The sequence below is a fragment of the Microcebus murinus genome, chromosome 31 (assembly GCF_040939455.1).
Source record: "Microcebus murinus isolate Inina chromosome 31, M.murinus_Inina_mat1.0, whole genome shotgun sequence".
NCBI lineage: Eukaryota > Metazoa > Chordata > Mammalia > Primates > Cheirogaleidae > Microcebus > Microcebus murinus.
This window is the reverse complement of record NC_134134.1, coordinates 4,345,233-4,366,111: the sequence shown is the minus strand read 5'-3', so window position 1 is coordinate 4,366,111 and position 20,879 is coordinate 4,345,233. Positions and strand designations below refer to the sequence as shown.

At 35.2% G+C, this 20,879-nt stretch overlaps 1 protein-coding gene across 1 annotated transcript in view; it reads left to right on the top strand.

Annotated features, from left to right (window-relative positions):
* Window positions 1-631: 631 nt before the first annotated feature.
* Window positions 632-20,879, top strand: part of LOC109730341 (uncharacterized) — a 153,225-nt gene continuing 132,977 nt past the window's right edge. The window contains 4 exon segments of the mRNA XM_075998880.1: window positions 632-680; window positions 1,184-1,279; window positions 8,103-8,394; window positions 8,731-9,371. Of these exon segments, the coding sequence (XP_075854995.1) occupies window positions 647-680; window positions 1,184-1,279; window positions 8,103-8,394; window positions 8,731-9,371 (1,063 nt within the window). The 5' untranslated portion in view covers window positions 632-646.

Genomic DNA, 20,879 nt, shown 5'->3' with positions numbered 1-20,879 from the left:
TTCTGTTCAGATGAATTGAGATAAATTCAAAGTCTACCACTTTTACTGGATGTTGACAAAATACTCTCCTTAGGCAAGAAGCATTGTTATCAATAGTTTTATTATGTGACATGCAGAGATTCAGACCTCACCTCAGATCTACTGTATCAGACTCTGTACTTTGACAAAATCTCCAGTTCATGATTGTACTTGTTAAAGTTAGGTGATACTTTCTAACTCTGTATGTTTCTCTATGTGAGAAATATGCACAATTTATTGACATGATGTAAATAAAACACCAATAAATTTATATTACTTCTGTAAGGCCCTTAATTTTGTATTAGATACTTTATCATCCAAAGAAGAATCATATGCACACAGATTCATACATCTTTTGGGATCTTCATTCCTGTGAAAAAGAGAATATATTAAATAATATCATTGTGCTAAAATATAACTTATTGGATAATTCCAGTCACTCATATGTCAGAAACAATTCTCACAACTCATTTTCCTTGTAGTCAAATTAAGAACTCTCTATATGACCACTTGGGAAATATGTGTCTTTTTACAGGAGATGGTGACATTCAGGGATGTGGCTGTAGAATTCTCTCCAGAGGAGTGGGCATGCCTTGATAATGCTCAGCGGAATTTATATAGGGATGTGATGTTAGAGAACTATGGAAACCTGGTCTCCCTTGGTAAGGATCATTTATATACAGAATTCCTATTCCATATTAAGGCCATTATTTTATTTTTGTAGATAGTTTCTTAAAAGTTTCTACTTTACATGAATGAATTTTATATCCCTTCTTTTAAAGAAAATTTGAAGATTTTTGGTGTATTAAATAAAATCATTAGATGTCTCATGTTATCTTGAATGTTTCCCTTTCTTTGGGTGATATGTATATTTCACAGTAGATTAGTAGTTACTCTAGAAATCAGGGTATATCGTTGTTGCCTGCACCTTAGAATAGAATTTACACCTCTTATTTATGTGGTGCTAGTTGGAATTGGTGCTGTAGCCCAATTCCAATAAATTAGAAGTAATTTTTTTATTAATCTACAGTGTCTGTGAGAAAACAATATCTTGCAAAGGAAGTTTCTAGAATCTTCTATAGTGTTCTGTCTATTAAGGATAGTACTGCATTAGTAATTGGAAAGTTTTCAGCAAGAGTCATGTGAAATTTTTCTAATAAAACAGGTCTTGCCTTCTCAAAGCCAGAACTGATCACATGCCTGGAGCAAAGAATAGAGCCCTGGATTATGAAGAAAGAGGAAACAACAGCTAAATATCCAGGTAGGTGAGATTTAGTGAAGCAGATTAACCAATGTTAGAGAGCCAAAGCTCAAGGACGAAGGCAGATATATAAAAGTGGGTTTGAATATTCTGCTCTTTTGGAAATGATTTTTAGAAGCCTGTGTATGTTTCTCTTTATCTCACAGAAGGAATTCTTCTGTCCCATGCTCTTAAACTCTCTCAGAACTCTACCCATGCAGTGATCTTCCTTAGAATTCAGTGAGAGCCAAACTTCTCTTCTTGGCTTATAAGGGACTACATTATCTATTAGCATTTATATTGGTTAGGAGTTATGGGACTATCTGTGCATATTTTGAAGACCATGACATTAAACCATCATTTGACAGCCTTTCACTTTCCTGCCCTTTCTGGAGTACAGTGGCTGATCATAGCTCACTGCAACCTCAAACATAGGGGCTCCAGGGATCCTACCACCTCTGTCTTCTAAGTAGCTAGAACAATGGGCATGAGCTACCATGGCCAGCCATTTCTTAGGTGTTATTATTTTCTTGTAAAAATGGAGTCTCCTTATGTTGCTAGGGCTGCTATCAAGATCCTGGCCTCAAGTGATCCTTCCCCCTTGGCCTCCCAAAGTGCTAGTATTATAGGTGTGATTCACCATGCCCAGCTCCATGTTTTAAGTTCTTTTTGATGCCTCATTACTGAAATGTATAAAGGGGAATAGTGGAGATATTGGCACTTGTTTCTGGAATGCCAGAAGCACTAAGGACACAAGTTCATATTTTATGCATCATGATTTCCAATTCTTAGTTTCCAGAGGCAATCCTACAGGAAGTCAGATTCACTAATTTTGGACAAATACATAGCCTCCTCCTAAATGTAAGAAAATCTAATGTTATTTCACTTGTAAATACTCTTTTTCTTGTATAAAATAAGAGTAAATTTTCAACTTTATTATACCCAAATTCCCAAACTAATAATATTGTTTATTTTCCCTGCTCACCTTCCATTTAAATCTTTATTACATCTGGAGTTAGTTTTTGGGTATCCTATAAGAAACAATAGTCTGCTTTTATTCATTTGTTTTTGAGTATCCAGTTTTCCAGCACCAAGCATTGAAGAGCCAGACTTTCTGCATCGTGCATTGCTAGTGCCTAGATAAATGTTACTTGACCTTATATGTTTCGGTTTATTTCTGAGCTCTCCATTCTCCTCCATTGTTATTTGTGTTGGTTTTTATGCACCTATTTTGCTGTTTTTATTACTCCCACCTTAAAATTTAGTCTGAAATCAGAAAGTGCGATGCTGGAACCTTTTTCATTCTTTCTCATTATTGTATAGGGCTCATCAGTGGTATATGTGAGATCATACGAATATTAGAAGTTTTTGGTTAATACTGTCAAGGAATGCCCCTGGAATTCTGATAGGGAGTGCATTGAATGCATACATTGTTTTGGATAATATCATTCTATTCACTCATGTCATCTTCAATTTCTTTTATTAATATCTTATAGTACTCAGGGGAAAGGGTTTTTTTAACCATTTTAGTTAACTTTATTTCTTAGACATCTATTTTCTTGATGGTATTGTAAATGAGAGTGTTTTCCTTTTTCATTGTCTACTTTATTAGTGTATAGAAAAACAACTACTATCTGTATGTAAATTTTACATTCTGCGACTTAACTGAGAGGTTTTATTACTTTTATAGCTTTCTTCCTTTCTTCTTTATGGCTTTTGATCTATAAGATAATGTCATCTGTAAACAGTGTTATTTTTACTTTTTCCTTTCTAATTTGAGTAGATCTTGTCATGTTCTTGCCAAACATTTCTGCTTAGGTGTTGTAGTCACATAATAAAATAGCATTAGCAGTGGTTGCACATTATACTTATGATGGTATCTGTGCATATGAAGGATTAAATATCTTTCCCAGTTTAAACTGGTTTTGGAAGGTAAAGATTTTTTCTTTTGAGTACTTGGACTAAAGGTATCTCCACTGGGTTTTTTTTTTTTTGAGACAGAGTCTCACTTTGTTGCACAGGCTAGAGTGAGTGCCATGGCGTCAGCCTAGCTCACAGCAACCTCAAACTCCTGGGCTCAAGCAATCCTGCTGCATCAGCCTCCCGAGTAGCTGGGACTCCAGGCATGTGCCACCACGCCCGGCTAATTTTATATATATATATTAGTTGGCCAATTAATTTCTTTCTATTTATAGTAGAGACGGGGTCTTGCTCTTGCTCAGGCTGGTTTCGAACTCCTGACCTCGAGCAATCCGCCCGCCTCGGCCTCCCAGAGTGCTAGGATTACAGGCTTGAGCCACTGCGCCCGGCCTCTCCACTGGGATTTCAATGAAGAGTTGCTGTAGCTAGGACACAAGTCTGCCCCTTGTTCTGCAGTGGAGTCTGCATCTGATGGGCCAGTTCCAAAGGGCTTGGGTGGTTTTCAATCCTCTCTTGTTTCTGGGTAAATTGGTTGCCTTCAGGATTTGGATGTGTATGACACATACTAGGGTATGGTTGTGGATTTCAGTCTGCATATTTTAGGGCTAATTCCATATGTGTGGCTGGGTGTGGCTCCCAACGAGTACCTTGGAAGTGTCCCCGCAGGTCACTGTGTGGATCTATGCACTGAAAGAACTGGACATGGATTATAGTTGAGACTGCTATAGCAGAGTCACAGTTCTGCTTTACAGATGATAGCGATACCAAGTTATTCAAGTCTGTCTCCATGGCTGCAGATAGGTGTGTCTCTCCCAAAGTCTCTGGATGAGCAGCACCACTCCCACTTTGTCACAGGGAACCATTGGAGACTCTGTGTATCCAAGATGATGAACCATGTTGCAGTCTGTATTCAGGACAATGGGTCCTTAGGTTTGTCACCTGGATGAGAGCCTGAATACTCCCAATGACCCTCCCAGATCTATGGTTCCACTAGTGTTTAATGACCTTCCATTTAAGTCCCCATATTCAGATAATTGTAATTGTCCATGAATGGCTAGCAAATTTTTGTTGTTCTTTGGGGAGAAAAACAAGTGGATTCTTCCTCTCCCATCATATAGCTGATTTGCTCCCTTTATATATTTTAAAATTGTGACCTGTTCTATTTTAATTTTTATCATTTTTAGAATCAAAGGTTCAGAATGACATAGCAGCATTTCAATTTCTCTACATTCTCACCATATGTATGTATCTGCATATGCTTTCATTTATTTAAAAGTTCTCAATGTAATGGATGTGACGTGATATCCCATTGTGATTTTGTTTTGCATTTCTCTAAATATTAACAATTTTTAGAATGCTTTCAAATTATGTTTGGCCTTTAGTGTATCTTATTTGCATAAATGCCAGATCAATCTATTGTCCATTTGTTAGTCAAGTTATTCATCTTTGTTTTAGAATTTTAATCATTGTTCATATATTCATGATGTTAACTTCTATCAAATATGTGATTTGCATCTATTTTTACCCATTTTGCAGGAGGCATTTTTAGTCCACTAAGTTTTTCCTTTGTGCAGAAAATTTGAAGTGTGATACAATCCCATTTTTCTTCTCTTCCTTTTCCTTGATTATGCATTTGATGTTACATCTACTAAAACAGTACCAGGACCAATACCATGATGTTTCTCTTATATTTTCTCTAAGAGTTTTATACATATATTTCTTATGTTTTAATATTTAATTTATTTAAGATATATTCTCTATAGTGCAAGGAAAGGTACCAACATCATTTTATTCCTCTCATAAATATTCAGTTTTCTACCAAATTATTGAAGTGACTCTTCTTTTTCATTGCATGGTCATTGCAATCTTGAGGAACCTATATTTGGTCATGCACACAAGGTTTATTTCTGAGTTCTGTGTTCTGCTGTTTCATCTCATTATTTGTCTTTGTGCCAGTAGCACATTTTTTTTTTTATTCCTGCAGATTTGTTTTCAAATCAAGAAGTGCTATGCCTCCTTGTTTGTATATCTAAAACAGTCTGGCTATTTATTGTTCCAAGACACTTTAGAATTTATTTTTATATATCTTCAAAACAAATATGATAGGACTATTATAGACATTGAATTAAATTTGTATATCACTGTAGATAGTTTTGACATCTTAACAATTTTAAAACATCTGACCATTGAGCATGAATGCATTTAAGAGTGTTTAATTTTGACATATTTTTGTGTTAGCCAGTTTGTGTTGTGCTTTTGATTTCTAGTTCCACTTCATTTTTATCAAAAGGTATAAGTTGTATGTTTTTATGTTTCTTCAACTTGATAAGACTTAAGTCTCATAACAACATTTATCATGTATGATGAAACCATAGTGTATTCTGCTGATTTTGACTGAAGAGCTCTGTAAATGTCTTTTACATCTAACTGGTCTATAATGTATTTCCCAATATCTGTTTTCTTATTTATCTTCTGTCAAATTTTTCTATTCATCATTGAAAGTGAGGTCTTGCAGTCTCCCATAACTAGTGTGTTGCTAGGTGTTTCTTGCCACACTTCTGTCCATACTTTGGTTCATATTTTTTAAATATATTTAGAATCACTGATATACAATATATATTTAAAAATATCTATGCTGTCCTAGCATGTTGCATCATTTAAAAAAAAAAAGAAAATAAATATCTATGCTAAAATATGTACATTACATGTATATCATCTGTCTATGTGTATTCTGTGCCATAGATTTCTCCTAAATGACCAATTTTGTCCTTATAAAAGTATTTGTGTCTTCTGATGGTTTTTGACTTAAAGTGTATTTTCTTTAATTATGGCCATAATATCCTCCTCTTATTATTTATGTAGATATATGTATTATTTGTGTAGATTTTATGTAGATAATTTATGTAGATCCCCCTCTTATTATTTATGTAGATTATGTAGATTTATGTAGATTTTTGCTTTCAATCATTTTGACTTTTTAGAGCTAAAAGAAAACTTTTGTAGGTGGCATATTATAGGGTTCTGTTTATTTTTATTCATACATTCATCTTATTTTTTCATTAGAGAGTCTAAACAATGTATATTTAATGAAACTTCTGAAGGAAGAGTTTGCTGTTTTTTATTATTCAAAATATGAAATTGAGAATTTGAAAGGAATTGCATTTATTCTGTAGATCAATTTGGACATCTTCACAATATTAGGTCTTCTTCCCTTGAAGAAGAACGTATTCAAGAGTGTGTTGTTTATTTTCCTATATTTGTTAATTTTTCTGTGTTTCTTCTATTATTTATTTTCAGTTCCATTCCATTCTAGTTAAAAATTAAAGTGTGTAAAATAACAACTTTCTAAAATTGGTTAAGACTTGTGGCAGAACAGGTAGTTTTTTAGGAAGAACGTTTTATGAGCTATCAAGAAGATTGTATATCTACTATTATTCTGTACAGTGTTTCCAATGCACCTGTTAGGTTTAATTACTCTATAGTGTTTTCAAATCTTTTGTTTTTGTATTAATAATTTGACTGATTTTATTATTATTGAAAATGGAATATCAAAGTATCCTATTATTTTCCTGTCCATTTATTGCTTAAATTCTGTCAATTCTATTTAAAATATACTTGAAAACCTTGATGTGAGATAAAGATAGATATCATATATATGTATTATTTTCATAAGCTCTCCGTGAATGACCACTTTTTATATTTAATATCCTTGTTTCTCTCTTGTGACAGTTTTGACTTAAACTATATTTTAAAAATTATAATGTTTTTTCACTTCAAAAGTAATGTGCCCAATATAATTTTGAACTCCACTGCTCTTAAATGCTAAAAGTTTTCCTGATATATCTTGCTAGATATATCATGCAGATATATCCTGCCAGTTTTAGTCTGTTGTTCTCACCAGGTATGAAGTCAAGTCACTTTAGATAGAATATAGTTGGATTTTTTTAATCCCTTTATTTAACTGTGTCTTCTCATTCTAAACACTAGGACATAAATATTTACATAATTCTCTCAAAGGAAGGACTTACAATTTCTCTAATGTTAATTGTTTTATTTGACTTTGTCACTATCTTTTCTTTCTTTCCTTTCCTTCTGTTCTGCATTGTGCCTCACTGATTTTGAGTGACATATTTTGTTTCTTTGCCTGGCTTCCTTTTTTTATCTCTATAAACATTTCTTCTAATGTTCACTGTGAGAACTACATAAAATCTTTTGAACTTGCAACTTATGTTAAATGGATAACTACCTAATTTCAGTTGCATACAAAAATTCTTAATCTTTACATCTCCCCTCACCTTTATGATATTGATGTAAATAATTATATCTCTTTATATTGTCTACAAATTAACACATGGAAATGATCATTTTTTATTTTGCCTTTCAAATTTTATAGCATAATTAAATATTTTACACCAACATTATGATAATGGAGAATTTTATTCTTGATAGGTGCATATTTTTCCCAGAGAGTTATGTAGTTGTCATGGAAGATAGAAACCATCCTTTGGAAAGGCTATAAAAAAAAGACGTGTGGACATGTGCCTATAGTTTCATTCTCTTTTGATAGGAAATCCAGGAGATTGGATTTCTCTACTAAAGTGATAACTCAGTATCAGCATGGAGGAAGGGCTGTGGTGGGTAAATGCAACCAAGTTTCCTTCCAATTCCATGTGGTTCCTGGTGTTATTCAAATTTGGGTTGCTATGAACAATTAGCAGTTATGATTTCTAAAAGAACCATGGTTGTCAATCTATTTTTAGGTCATACATCTATGATAGTATATATGACAGTATATTTATAAGGTCATACACCGATGATAGATACCATTGCTAACATGCTTTCTACACTTTTAAATACTCAAATTTATGAAATATATTCCCTGAGTCTAGTTAGTGAGATACTTTGTTATTTTCATTTCTTTCAGAACTATCTTCCCATTCCACCAAAGACCTATTGCCAGAGCAAGGCATAAAAGACCCATTTCAGAAATCAATAGTGAGACTATATGGAAGCTGTGGCCTTGAAAATGTACACTTAAAAAGAGAATGGGATTGTGTGGTTGAGTGTAAGAAGCAGAAAGTATGGTCTGAGGGTCTTACCCAATGTCTATCAAGTTGCCATAGAAAAATCATCAAATGTTATAAATGTATAAAAGTCTTTAGTAAATCATCAAATCTAAATAGACAGAAGACAAGACATACTGGAGAAAAAAGATTCAAACTTAATGAATATGGCAAAATTTTTAATCACAGCTCTAATGTATCTGGACATAGGAAATTTCATATGACAGAGAAATCCTACAAGTGTGAAGAATGTGGAAAAACCTTGACCTGTTGCTCAAAACTTATTATACATAGGAGAATTCACACTGGAGAGAAGCCCTACAAATGTGAAGAATGTGGCAAAGCCTTTAACCAGTCCTCAATACTTACTCGACATAAAAGAATTCATTCTGGAGAGAAACCCTACAAATGTGAAGAATGTGGCAAAGCCTTTACCCAGTGCACATACCTTACTCAACATAAACAAATCCATAGTGGAGAGAAACCCTACAAATGTAAAGAATGTGGCAAGGCCTTTTCCCAGCGCACAAACCTTACTCAACATAAAATAATTCATACTGGAGAGAAGCCCTACAAATGTGAAGAATGTGGCAAAGCCTTTAAGCAGTCCTCAATTCTTACTCAACATAAAAGGATCCATACTGGAGAGAAACCCTACAAATGTGAAGAATGTGGCAAAGCCTTTACCTGGTGTACAAACCTTACTCTACATAAAAGAATTCATATGGGAGATAAACCATACAAATGTGAAGAATGTGGCAAAGCCTTTAAGCAGTCCTCAATTCTTACTCAACATAAAAGGATCCATACTGGAGAGAAACCCTACAAATGTGAAGAATGTGGCAAAGCCTTTAAGCAGTCCTCAATTCTTACTCAACATAAAAGGATCCATACTGGAGAGAAACCCTACAAATGTGAAGAATGTGGAAAAGCCTTTACCCAGTACACATACCTTACTGAACATAAAAGAATTCATACAGGTGATAAACCCTACAAATGTAAGGAATGTGGTAAATCCTTTACCCAGTCATCAACCCTTACTCAACATAAAAGGATCCATACTGGAGAGAAACCCTACAAATGTGAAGAATGTGGCAAAGCCTTTACCCAGTCTTCAAACCTTACTAAACATAAAATAATTCATACTGGAGAGAAACCCTAAAATGTGAAGAAGTGGCAGAGCCTTTACCTGGCTAAGAGACCTCATTCTACATAAATGAATCCATACAGGAGAGAAACCATACAAATGTGAGCAATGTGGCAAAATATTTTTCTAGTGCTCACACCTTAATCTACATAAAGGAATTCATATCAGAGAAAAATTCTACAAATGTAGATATTGTGGCAAAATCTTTAATAACTGCTCACATCTTATTCAACCTCAAAGAAATCATACTAGATAAAAGTTCGATAAATATAATGTGTATGAAAGTGCTTTCCCAAAGTATTACACTTAAAATGTACAACAGTACTTAAAGTAAACTATAATAATGTAGAGAGAGAGCTGACAATAGCTTTAGTTATAACAGAGATCTTATTGGACATGGGAGAACTTACACTGAAAGAAATGCTCCAATATTTTCTCAAACATTGCTCAATATCACAAAAATTTTAAGGAATAGAAACCTTACAAATATAATCAATGTGAAAAAATATTTATGCAAAAGATATACCTTAGAAAACAACAAAGAATTGATACTTAAAACTACAATACAGATATAATAAATTTCAGAAGGCACTTAATCAAGAATCAAGTCTAAACAGATATCAGAGGACTCACAGGGCAATGCACTGAGTCACTAACACATTCTCACATTTCTTTAAACCAGGTTTTTGATTATAGAGAACAACCCAGTTAAAATAGTCAGTTGATTTTTTTTGTATGTCAGCTTTAAAAAGTGGGAGACTTCTTGAGAGTTATAATTACATGTAAAATACACTTTCTGGTCAGGGTGCGGTTAAAATGTAATAAAGCATGATTTTTTGCTATTTTTGACATGCAAATATTGATGTTATTCAGCTTTAAATACAGTAGGTGGTATGCTTTCATTCTTTGCATGTATGTGAATGTGTGTGGTTAATGATAGCTACATCACATTTATTCTTTCTTAAGTATACAGTCTTTCTATATTAAGTTGGCATTATTCATGTACTTTTCCATGGAATATTGAAAACACTGAAATGTAATATTTATGAAATGGAGAGGTACTATGGACTTTTCTTATAACAAACAGTATTTCAAGTGATGTATGATGTAGGTATACAAACTCATATTTTTCCCATTATCAGAATGAAAAAATTACAATATTAGAAATAAATTGTTTTATAATTGCACATTATGATAATAAAATAGAATATTTGGAATGTTTTTAGATAACATGTTTTTAGATAACTTAATGTGTTTCATTAAATTAAACATTTTTAATGTGTCAAACATGTTGTAGATAGAATTAAGTGTTATTTTACACCAATTTTAACCTATGCCACGTTAATCATAGTTGGAGGTAATGGATTGTAAAAATGTACTGTTGGGTTACACAGTACCAAGACATCATTTGTGATCCTTTTTATCAGTGACTCTACTTTCAAGAATAATGGTCCCAAAGCTTTTTAAATTATATTTATAATTACACTGTTACTGTAATGCTTATAATAAAGATTTTGCACTTAATGAAAACCCATACATTTCTGAACATGGAATGACTACTTGTTACATTCTATCCTAAAATTTTTTTTCAACATGCAACCTGCCTGGCCAGTGAAACAGAAATCAACATCTTCTTTATTTATATTGAATCAAATATACAAATACATCACGGTTAACTTGAACTATAGCTGTAGTATATTTACAGAGTAAGTATGTTTGTGTGACTGTGGATGTATACTTATTTTGAACAGAAAAGAAGGCATATTAGACAAAATGAGTAATTTCAAAAGTGTTGAGAACTTACTAGCAAACTAGAAACTTCAAAGATTCTGAAAGGAAATATTTTGTTCGCTTTATGTTGAACTAATTGTTTAAAACCCTGAAGCTTCTGAATGGTAACCTGTCCATGCCAGTTCCCAGTTCTTACATGCTTATTACTCATGCTAGGCCTACTATGTTATTTTAGTATTTCAAAGTTCATTAAGTATTGTTTATATGCCCTGTCTGCAATTACAGCAAGGACTGTTATAAAACTTAATGGTGCTCATAAAATTACCTGAAGATATGAGTAATTCCATAGTGTAGTAATATCAGTGTACTTAGTACATTCTATCTTTTCATGCTCATTTGGGAAGCATATTGTAAGCACCTTTTGGTTACTGGTTCTTTTACTTTTGGTCATTTAACTAATTGATTTATTGACTTTATCAGGCTACCTTGTTCAGGTAGACACTAAGAAGGATTTATAAATTATGGAGTTGATTTTATATTTAAATAGGAGAAATAAGTACAAGACAGTGTTAGATATGCAATAGATGCTTTATAATTACCAGTCAATATTTCTGAGGGAGTGAACTTGTGGCTCCAGAGAAGAGATTGAAAATGTCCAGGGTTAAAATCACTGATTTTGCATGTAGATTGAGGGAACAGGCAGAACAACCAACTCTTGGAATTTATAAGTGGAAATTCTGCTTCTTTCATTGCATAATTATCTCCAGTTTTTTGCCATTTTCTATCTTCATTCTCTTCTACAACTGTATCTACCCATTGTTCTTTCTGCTTGTACTTGGGCTATGATATTCTCACTGTTGTACTCACCCCCATCCAGTTCACAAAATATTTAGAAAGTTTTGATGAGAAGTGTAGAGTATTTTTAATTTGGAGGAAAAAAAACATTTTAACTAGAAAGCTTGAGACCATTTACAGGCTATACAAATAGCATACTGATTATTTAATTAAGATTAGAGAAATTCATTGTCCTGAGGTTAAAGTAAGAGACTTAAAGTCCAAAGAAAGATAAACAATTCTGAAGGCTGGAGGAGTAAATCAAGAACTCAGCATTGTTTGCTTTGTAAAAGCAAACTGTTACTAGATCCTAACATATAATGCTATAAATATGAAAATAATTACAATAAGTGAAGCATTAATGAGTGTATGATGCATATCTTAAGTACTACATAAAAAATATGAGAATTTCACAATCTCTTAATAGGGATTTAGGTAAATAAAGAGGATTGATTTAATTTTCTATGAATTGCTTATAGTCTAACATATGCTTCCATCTAGAATCTACTTTTGAGTGTGTATTTTCAGTGTTAGAATATAATAGAATGATTTCTCTGGATTGAAAATATTTGGAATAATCTTTCTTTATCTGATATTTCAATCTTAGAGAATTTATTTTACATAACATTATCTTCCTGTATTTTAGTAGGTGCAGGGCGCAGTACACAGTTCTCATTTTTAGTCATCTAACTGTGGCCAACAATTTGTTCATACTCCCTAATGGAATCTCAGGGATCATGGCCACATTTTATTGAAAATTTCATTAATGATTTTGGATGCAATCCTGTTTTTTATGCTCACAGTAGCCAGAGTTGACACAGTGAGTACCACATACCTCTTTAGTCTCTTTCATAACATAATCATCAGCACCAGAAAGTCTAGGCGTCTTTAGCTTCAAGTAAAAGCGCTAAAGCCCTTTGCATGTTCTGTGCTGGATTATGAATCTGCTGGTAAATACCAGAGTTCCCTTGCTTAAGAGTGACAAATGAAATTACAAAAGCAGCACTCTCACTCTGTTTTCTGGGCTAGAGTGCCATGGCCTCATCCTAGCTCACAGCAACCTCAAACTCTTGGGCTCAAGCAATCTTTCTGCCTCAGCCTCCTGAGTAGCTGGGACTATAGGTATATGCCACAATACCCTGCTGATTTTTCTATATATTTTTATTTGGCTGATTAATTTCTTTCTATTTTTTAGTAGAGACATGGTTGTCTTCTTGCTCAGGCTGGTTTCAAACTCCTGACCTTGAGTGATCCTCCTGCTTTGGACTCCCAGAGTGCCAGGATTACAGGTGTGAGCCACTGCTCCCAGCCAACACAAACTGTCTTTATACCAAGAGCTCGATTAAAGAATTGGCTCAATTAGAAATGTTAATCCCTTGCAATTGGAAATCTTTTGTGCAAACAGTTATGTCTTTGCCTAAATTTTTATAGTTCACCACTTGGTGCAGGGAAAAGATGAATCAGCAACCCTAGCTAAATGGGTCTAGAGAACTACGGATTAAAATTTCTGACTCAAATTATGGGCCAGGAATATTGGTTTGATATTAATGCGCAATTAAATTATGATGATCAGGCTATTTCTCAAAATCAACAGTGCTGTATTAAAGCAGGGAAAAGATAGCTTCTCTTAGGGTGTATCTTTCTATATAAAAGTTAAACAAAATGTCAATGAAACTTATATAGATTTAATTGCTAAATTGCAAGAAATATCAGGTTCAAGAAATAGTAAGTCCTCCTAATTTAAGCAATATCACTTTACATATATTGGCTTTTAATAATGTTAATTCTAAATTCCAGCAGCTTTATGCCCAGCAAAATTAAACAGCATGGTGCCACCGCTGGCATGGCTGCTGAGCCACCCAGGCTGTGGCTGTGCTCAGCCAGGCAGCCCAGCACCAGCTCCCCACCACCACACACCTATGGCGCCTTATGGCCAAAGGGGAGCACCTGCCTGTGGAAAAAACTTTTAAGAAATTGCCAAAAGGTCTGATCAGACATTTAAAATGCAACTTTGGCTGAGACTCTTGGCCCAAAAGGTAATTTCAGAGAACAAAGACCATCTTGTGACAATGGATTCTTAACACCATCTACTGAGATATATATAACTATAGATATATGTGGCCTGATCCTACAAGCACATTAATATTAGTTAATAATTTGGTCATATTTCTGTTACATTAAAAAGAGTAATAATCCATTTAGGTATAATTGATTCAGCTTATTCAAATGAAATTTCAGTTATGAGTTTCACTTCTGTTTATGTTACTCAGGTTAGAGACTGTATTGCACAACTTCTGCTATTAATATGAAATTTAAAAATCTAATGTTTTAAGACAAGGAGGGTTTGGATGTACTGGAACAAAAGTATATTGGCAAACTTTATTAATGAACAAAAACCTCAATTATAAAATAAGCTAAATGACAAATCTTTTGTTGGATTTATAAATATTGGAACTGATATTAACATTTATCTAAAGGTTTTTGGCTAAGAATTGGCATATTATAATAATAGATTCAAAAGACTGTTTTTACTATCCTTTTGCAAATATCTGATAGAAAAAAATTTGTCTTCACCATAACTGCTTTAAACACTCAACAGCCAACTAAACAGTATCAATGGAATGAAAGGGAAACAATTCTATACAAAAATTTTTAATAAAAATGATTTAAAACAAAAGTATTAGTTTTATTAAAAGATAATTTTCTTTAATTTATTGATTTTTTTTAACCACTTGGTTTATGTAATGATATAAGCAGAAGAATAAAAGTACAGTGCTGACTTGTCACACACACAGTCAGCCAGCACACATTTACCCAACACACACATCTCCATACTGTGTTAGGCATTAGTAATGCAGAGGTTGATCAGATATATTTGTTGATTTTAAGTAACTTACATATAAAAATGCATTTAGTAAAGCACCTCTAGATTTCAGGTAGAGCATAGCACAAATAAACATAAAAATGTGGGCCATAAAGTCCCAAAAAAATTGTTGTACCTTCTCCAGATAGATGTTAAAAATGGAAGGTAGGAAGCCTTCAGGTAAAACAGCAGGAGGTAATAAGGGAGGAATTATGGAATAGATTGTTGGACTCTTAAAACTGCAGAAATGTCTACTAGCTCATATGTTAAACACTGTGTTTTTCAGTCCTAAACACATTGTAGATCACATTGCTTCCTGAATTAATAAATGAATGAATAAAAATACACTGAGGAAAATCACAGGCCTTAAAGTCATATTTAGGTACTTACTAAAACCAAGGGTTCCTTCTTTCTCTCTGCTGGAGATATTTTGTTATTGTCTGTTTAAAAAATAAACTATATTATGCAAAGTATTTAGAAGAATCAAATTCATGGAAGCAAAAAGTAAAATGGTTGTGCCAGGGACTGGAAGAATGGAGAAATGGAGTTATGTTTAAACGGTGTTCGGGAAAAAAAGTTCTCGAAATTTCTTTCACATAGTGTGAATATGCTTAACACTACTGTACTGCATACCTAACAAGTGTAGGATGGTAAATATTATATTGGGTGCATTTTACCACTATTAACAATTTGAAATTATCTATATAATCAGCAAGTGATTTAGAATAGGACAGATTGTTCTGTCTATATTATCACTTTGGCCAGAATTTTTCCCAGTCAGGAAATCCCCATTTTTGTTTTCAGTTTTAGTTTTTATCAGATAGTCCTAGAGGGTTTTGATTCTAGGTATCTGCTTAAAAGTGGGAGAGGTTTTAGACCTCTCCCAAAATCTTTTTTAGAAAATAAATACCCGAGCTGAGGTCCAATATTATGTCCATTACCTTGTGGGATTGCCCTACACAGCAAGCTCTTTCCTGGCAGTATTCAGGGGAAGTTCTAGTAACAAGGCAGGTCCTCAGAAGCCAGGGCATGTGAGTGGAGCTAGAAGAGGGTGGGACATGAAATAAGATCCTGGGAGGTGAGAACATGGTGGAAAGGATGCTGACAGTGAAGTGAGTGATCTCTTTGAGGTCTACCCCAGCAGAGCAGTAGCACAGGAATGCTTTTTTCTGGAGACAGCAGAAGACCCTGGACCAACTTAGCTGCCAGAGAGTACTGAGAGAGTCCTGGACTGGATCAACCAGAAGCAAGGCCACCATGGCACACTAGAAGGAGCAGGTGATCTAACATAATGTTCATCACAACTAAATTCATTGGGTGTTGGGCTAATGGGAGGGTGGAGGAGGGGCCGGGTATATACACACCTAATGGCTGCAGTGCTCACCATCTTGGGGATGGACACACTTGAAGCTCTGACTCAGGTGAGACAAAGGCCATGTATATAACCTCAACAGTTTTACCATTGTAATATGCTGAAATAAAAAAAAAATTTAAAAACGTGCTAAATCTATTGGGGAAAGTACCACAAGGGACTACTAGCCCAGAAAGTCTACACTCAGTATTACAGGAATTTCCTTGAAAAATGAGGGATGTGCTGAGGTGTAGAATGGGCAAGAGTGGGTAGAACACCCCAGGAAGGAGGAGTCAGAGGCTGAGGGATGGGTGTTGCAGGTACTAGTGACATCAAAGATGCATTTTCACATACCCCAACCTCTTTCATGAACTTCAAGTATAATAAATTTGGAAGGGGTCTCATCCCACATTACATTAGACATATTAGCTATATTCAAGTGCATCCTGGTCATGATTTAATAATTTTGTTGTAGGAAAAGAGCAGAATGGCTTTTAAGAATATTTCTTTGGAAAAAATTATATTTTGCAAGATTTTTATGTTTCATTTTTTTTTGTACTTTGTTTGTTTTTAACCACTTCAGTATGGTGCTCACCAGCCATGAAACCTTGCCCACAGGCAGACGTCATAGTCTGCATGATTGTTTGGGCTTCGCTTTGATGACGAATCCATTTTGCTCTTGTGTGATGATAAAAGCTTGAAAGCACTGAAAACTTGATTTAATTTACAGGCAGCTTTACTTGTAATGTAAACCAGAATAGGTAACATATACATATATGTTTTCATTACGTTATTTTTATATGTTCAAGATATTATTTTGATAAATGAAAAATTAGAAAAGTCATATCATGGCTGTTCATTTAGTTGATGCTCAGCTGTGTGCCTTCCTATCACGGCTGTTGGCTAAGGTGCTGTGCATGTTCATCTGTGGCTATGGACTATAGTCGATGCTCAGCTGTGCGCGTTCATCTGTGGATATCAACTGTAGTTAACACTCGTACTGAAGTGGTTAATAAGCTAGAGATTCTATATCAGCCTTCTGATATTGTCTTAGATATTTGAAAGTGCAGAGCTAGTAGCCTCTGGTGCTGTGTTGCTCCCCTGATAAAACAACCTTACCCTCCACTCTTCACTGTGCACACACCTTAAGCAGTTTTATCTCATCTTGTCACATCAGCACCCCTAAATGCTACAAGTGTTAAAATGCAGCTTCAGATCCACACACGAAACCACCTCTCAGCTGCCTGCCCTGGGCAACCCATAGGAAACTCACACTTACCAGGTAGAAAGCTAAGCTCACTCTGCAGCTTCTTTCACAACCCCCTGTGATACTTCAGGACATATTGTCACAGTAAAAGACAGCACAATCATTCACCCTCTCAATTTGGAAGGCTAAGTGCCATTGTCAAGGCCCATCCTTCACTCCATATTCTTAAGTAGCCATAAGCCCCATGGATTCCTTAACATTTCTTTTACCTGACCCATCTGTTGCTACCTCAGAAAAAGACACCATTGTGCATATCATCTCACCTCTAATATTACCTCAATCTACCTCTCTACTTCCTCAATACTGAAGCCTCAGCAGGGCCCTAGTCACTGCCATTTTGATTGGTCTGATGGGTTCCCAAGTGTTCTTTTTCCCTGCAAGTTGGCCCCTACAACTCATCTCCTACAACTCTACTAGCTAGAGGATTGCCAAAATGCCATTTTCATCACCTCAATTATTCCACAAACTCCTTCAGGGGCCCCCACACTTTCTGGGCTCTCAGAATCAGTGTATAAAGCTCATTTGTATTGGACTCTGATTCCTCCATAGTTTCCTCCCATACTCCCCTCCATCACTCCACCTGTGTTATTTTCATAAATGTTTAAGAGTCTACTATGCACCAGCCACTGCTCAAGGATCCTACACATATCCCATACTCTCTCTCGCCATTTACAAATAAATGGATTTCCTAAGTACACCATGTCATTTTCTACTACTTTACTTATACAAACATTGATTTTTTTCTTCCTGAACTCCTTCTCCAACCTCTGTGCCTAATTAACTATAGCCCATAGAAGACTGACTACATAGATAAAATGTATTTTGTATTCTTTACTTATAACTTACCTGGTTTTCTGTAGGAACCCTCAGTCACTAAATTCAGGCAAAAATTAAGTCCAATTCCCATTTTACAAATGAGGAAAGTGAGAGTCAGTAAGCATAAAGAACTTGTTCAAAGTTATACAGCAAGTAGAGGAGCTAGATTTGCCAAAAAGTGATACTTATCACCATGCTATAGAGCTTATTTAGAGATGGATTGTTTATGGACTTTTTTGCACTGCTTACAGGGGCTTTCTGCTCTGAAGAAGCTTTTTTATATGCTGAATAGCAAAAATTTGGTGCATTCAACCAATTTAATTAATCCCTCTGGAAACTTCAAGACTTTATAAGGAAGCACAATCACTCACTTAATGTCCCTTAGGCAAATGATACATTGGAGTAAAGTGAGAGAATATTAGAACTTGTATTAATGTTTACTTTTATCCTTAAATGCAGTGATGATGCTTTGCTAATATACTGATAATAGTAAATAAAGGCTCTCTATATACATGAATTAAGGGTGCATGCCCCCAAATTTTTTACTTGTAGGAGTTTGAGATAAAAAGTATAGGGACACCTGTCCTCTACTGACCTCTGCTCATTTCCTTCTACTCTCCACCCAGCTCACTCCACTTGAGCCAAAACTCACCAACCTCACACTCAGGTTCTTCCCACATATCCTCCCACAGTGACCTCACTACCTTCATCCAAGCCTCTGCTGAAATGGATCTCCCTAGGGGAACATCACCCACATCCCACCCCACCATCAACTCTCCGTCCACTAATCCTGCTTTACTCCTCTCCATTACAGCTACATTTACCTGACATTATATATTTGTGTCAGTCACCACAAACAGAATGAATGCTCAGGGAGCCTGGGAGCCTTCTGTCTTTTGTTTCCATCCAATTCTCCAGTGCAGTTGGAATTATGACCTGAATGGATAAATGTAGATTTTGCTCTTCTGTTACCATGTGCACTCTTAGTGTAGATCATTTTTTGGCTAAACTTGTTTGGCTGCCTTATGGGTTTGTCTTATGTATAGGCCAATATTTTCTCTTCCTCAGGCTCATTTCTGCTTGCCATCTAAGAGATATTCTTCAATATTGAAAATGTTTGGTATTCGTGCTGTAGTATCAGATGTAGCCTTTAACCACATGTTGGTATTTAGCTCTTGAAAAGTGTCTAGTGTAACTAAAACACTGCATTTTTTATTCTATTTAGTTCTTAAAAATGTTTACTGTAATTATGAGAGGATTTCAATTTCTAGAACTTTAATTAAGGAAAAAAATATTTCAAAAGTACATGTTCAAATGCAACAGTGATTATGCTCTCTCCTCCAATGTGTCAAGTGTCATAATCTAGAACTCTTTTATGATTCCTTAGTAAATCCTGGTGAAATGCAAATGTAATTATTTACTGAAACTAAAAGAAGAAGGGTAGGGCAAAAATGAATTGGAAGTGTTGGAAAGTGCCTTGTGATTTAATTTAGAATAATTATGTACAGATTGTGAATATATCTCTTTCAATCTGTCTTGAAAGTTAACAAATAAGGAACAAGCAAGGCTGAACAACCAGACATCAAAGGTTGTGTCATTCTTTAGGCCTATTTTGCAGACTCCAGGATCCTGGCTTCTTTTAGTCCTCATCATGCTGGAATTCCTGGTCTTTTCTGGAAACACCACAGTCATCCTTCTCATTCAGCCCTACCCACCTCTCCACTGCCCTATATATTTTCTGATGAGCAAGCCATCCCTCATGTGCCAGTTCTATATGTCCATGTTTATTCCTCATATGGCCCTCAACTTTCTCTCTAGGGATTATCACATATCTCTCACTGACTGCGGCATTCATCTCTTCCTCCTCATCACCCTGTTGGTAGCAGAGTGTCAGATGCTGGCCGTCCTCACTTAGGACTGCTACCTGGCCATCTGTCCCCCATTGCGCTACCCCATCCACATTCCCCGTGTTCTCTGTGTTCTCCTGGTGCTTCCATCTTGGCTAAGCGCAATGCTCAATGCCTTCATCCAAGTGCACTGCCCTCTGACTGTCCATAACTTCACTTCCAGAGAAGGTCATCGTTTTGTTTCTGAGATCCCAGCTGTATTTAAACTAGTCTCTTCTGACACTTCCCTCTATATAAGGTTCTTTTTATCCATGGCGCTATTTTTCTCTTCCCTCCTATCTTAGCTATTATGGTCTCCTATGTATTCATCCTGTCTTCTTGACTGTTGACAGTCTCAAGCCTGGGTCACATGGAAACCCTGGCTACTTACTTCTCTCAAATGGCCCTGGAGTCTCTATTCTATATGGCTTCCATTACCAAGTCCCTTCTACAAAAGTCTCATTTCCTTGAGCAGGAGAATTGGTCTCTGTCATCTACACCATCCTAATGCCAATGCTCAACCGTCTCATCTACCAACTGACAAACGGGGATGTGTTTGAAGCCCCCAGGAGAGTTCCCAGGAAATAGGGAATATGACATATTTAACTATACACTGAAAATCCAAATCTAAAACAAGGAAACATATACATTGAAATGGTGGGATTTACCATAAGTAGAGAGACATTCATATGCATTTAACTATAAAGCCAGATATTTTGAGGAACAGATAATAGACGAAAAGA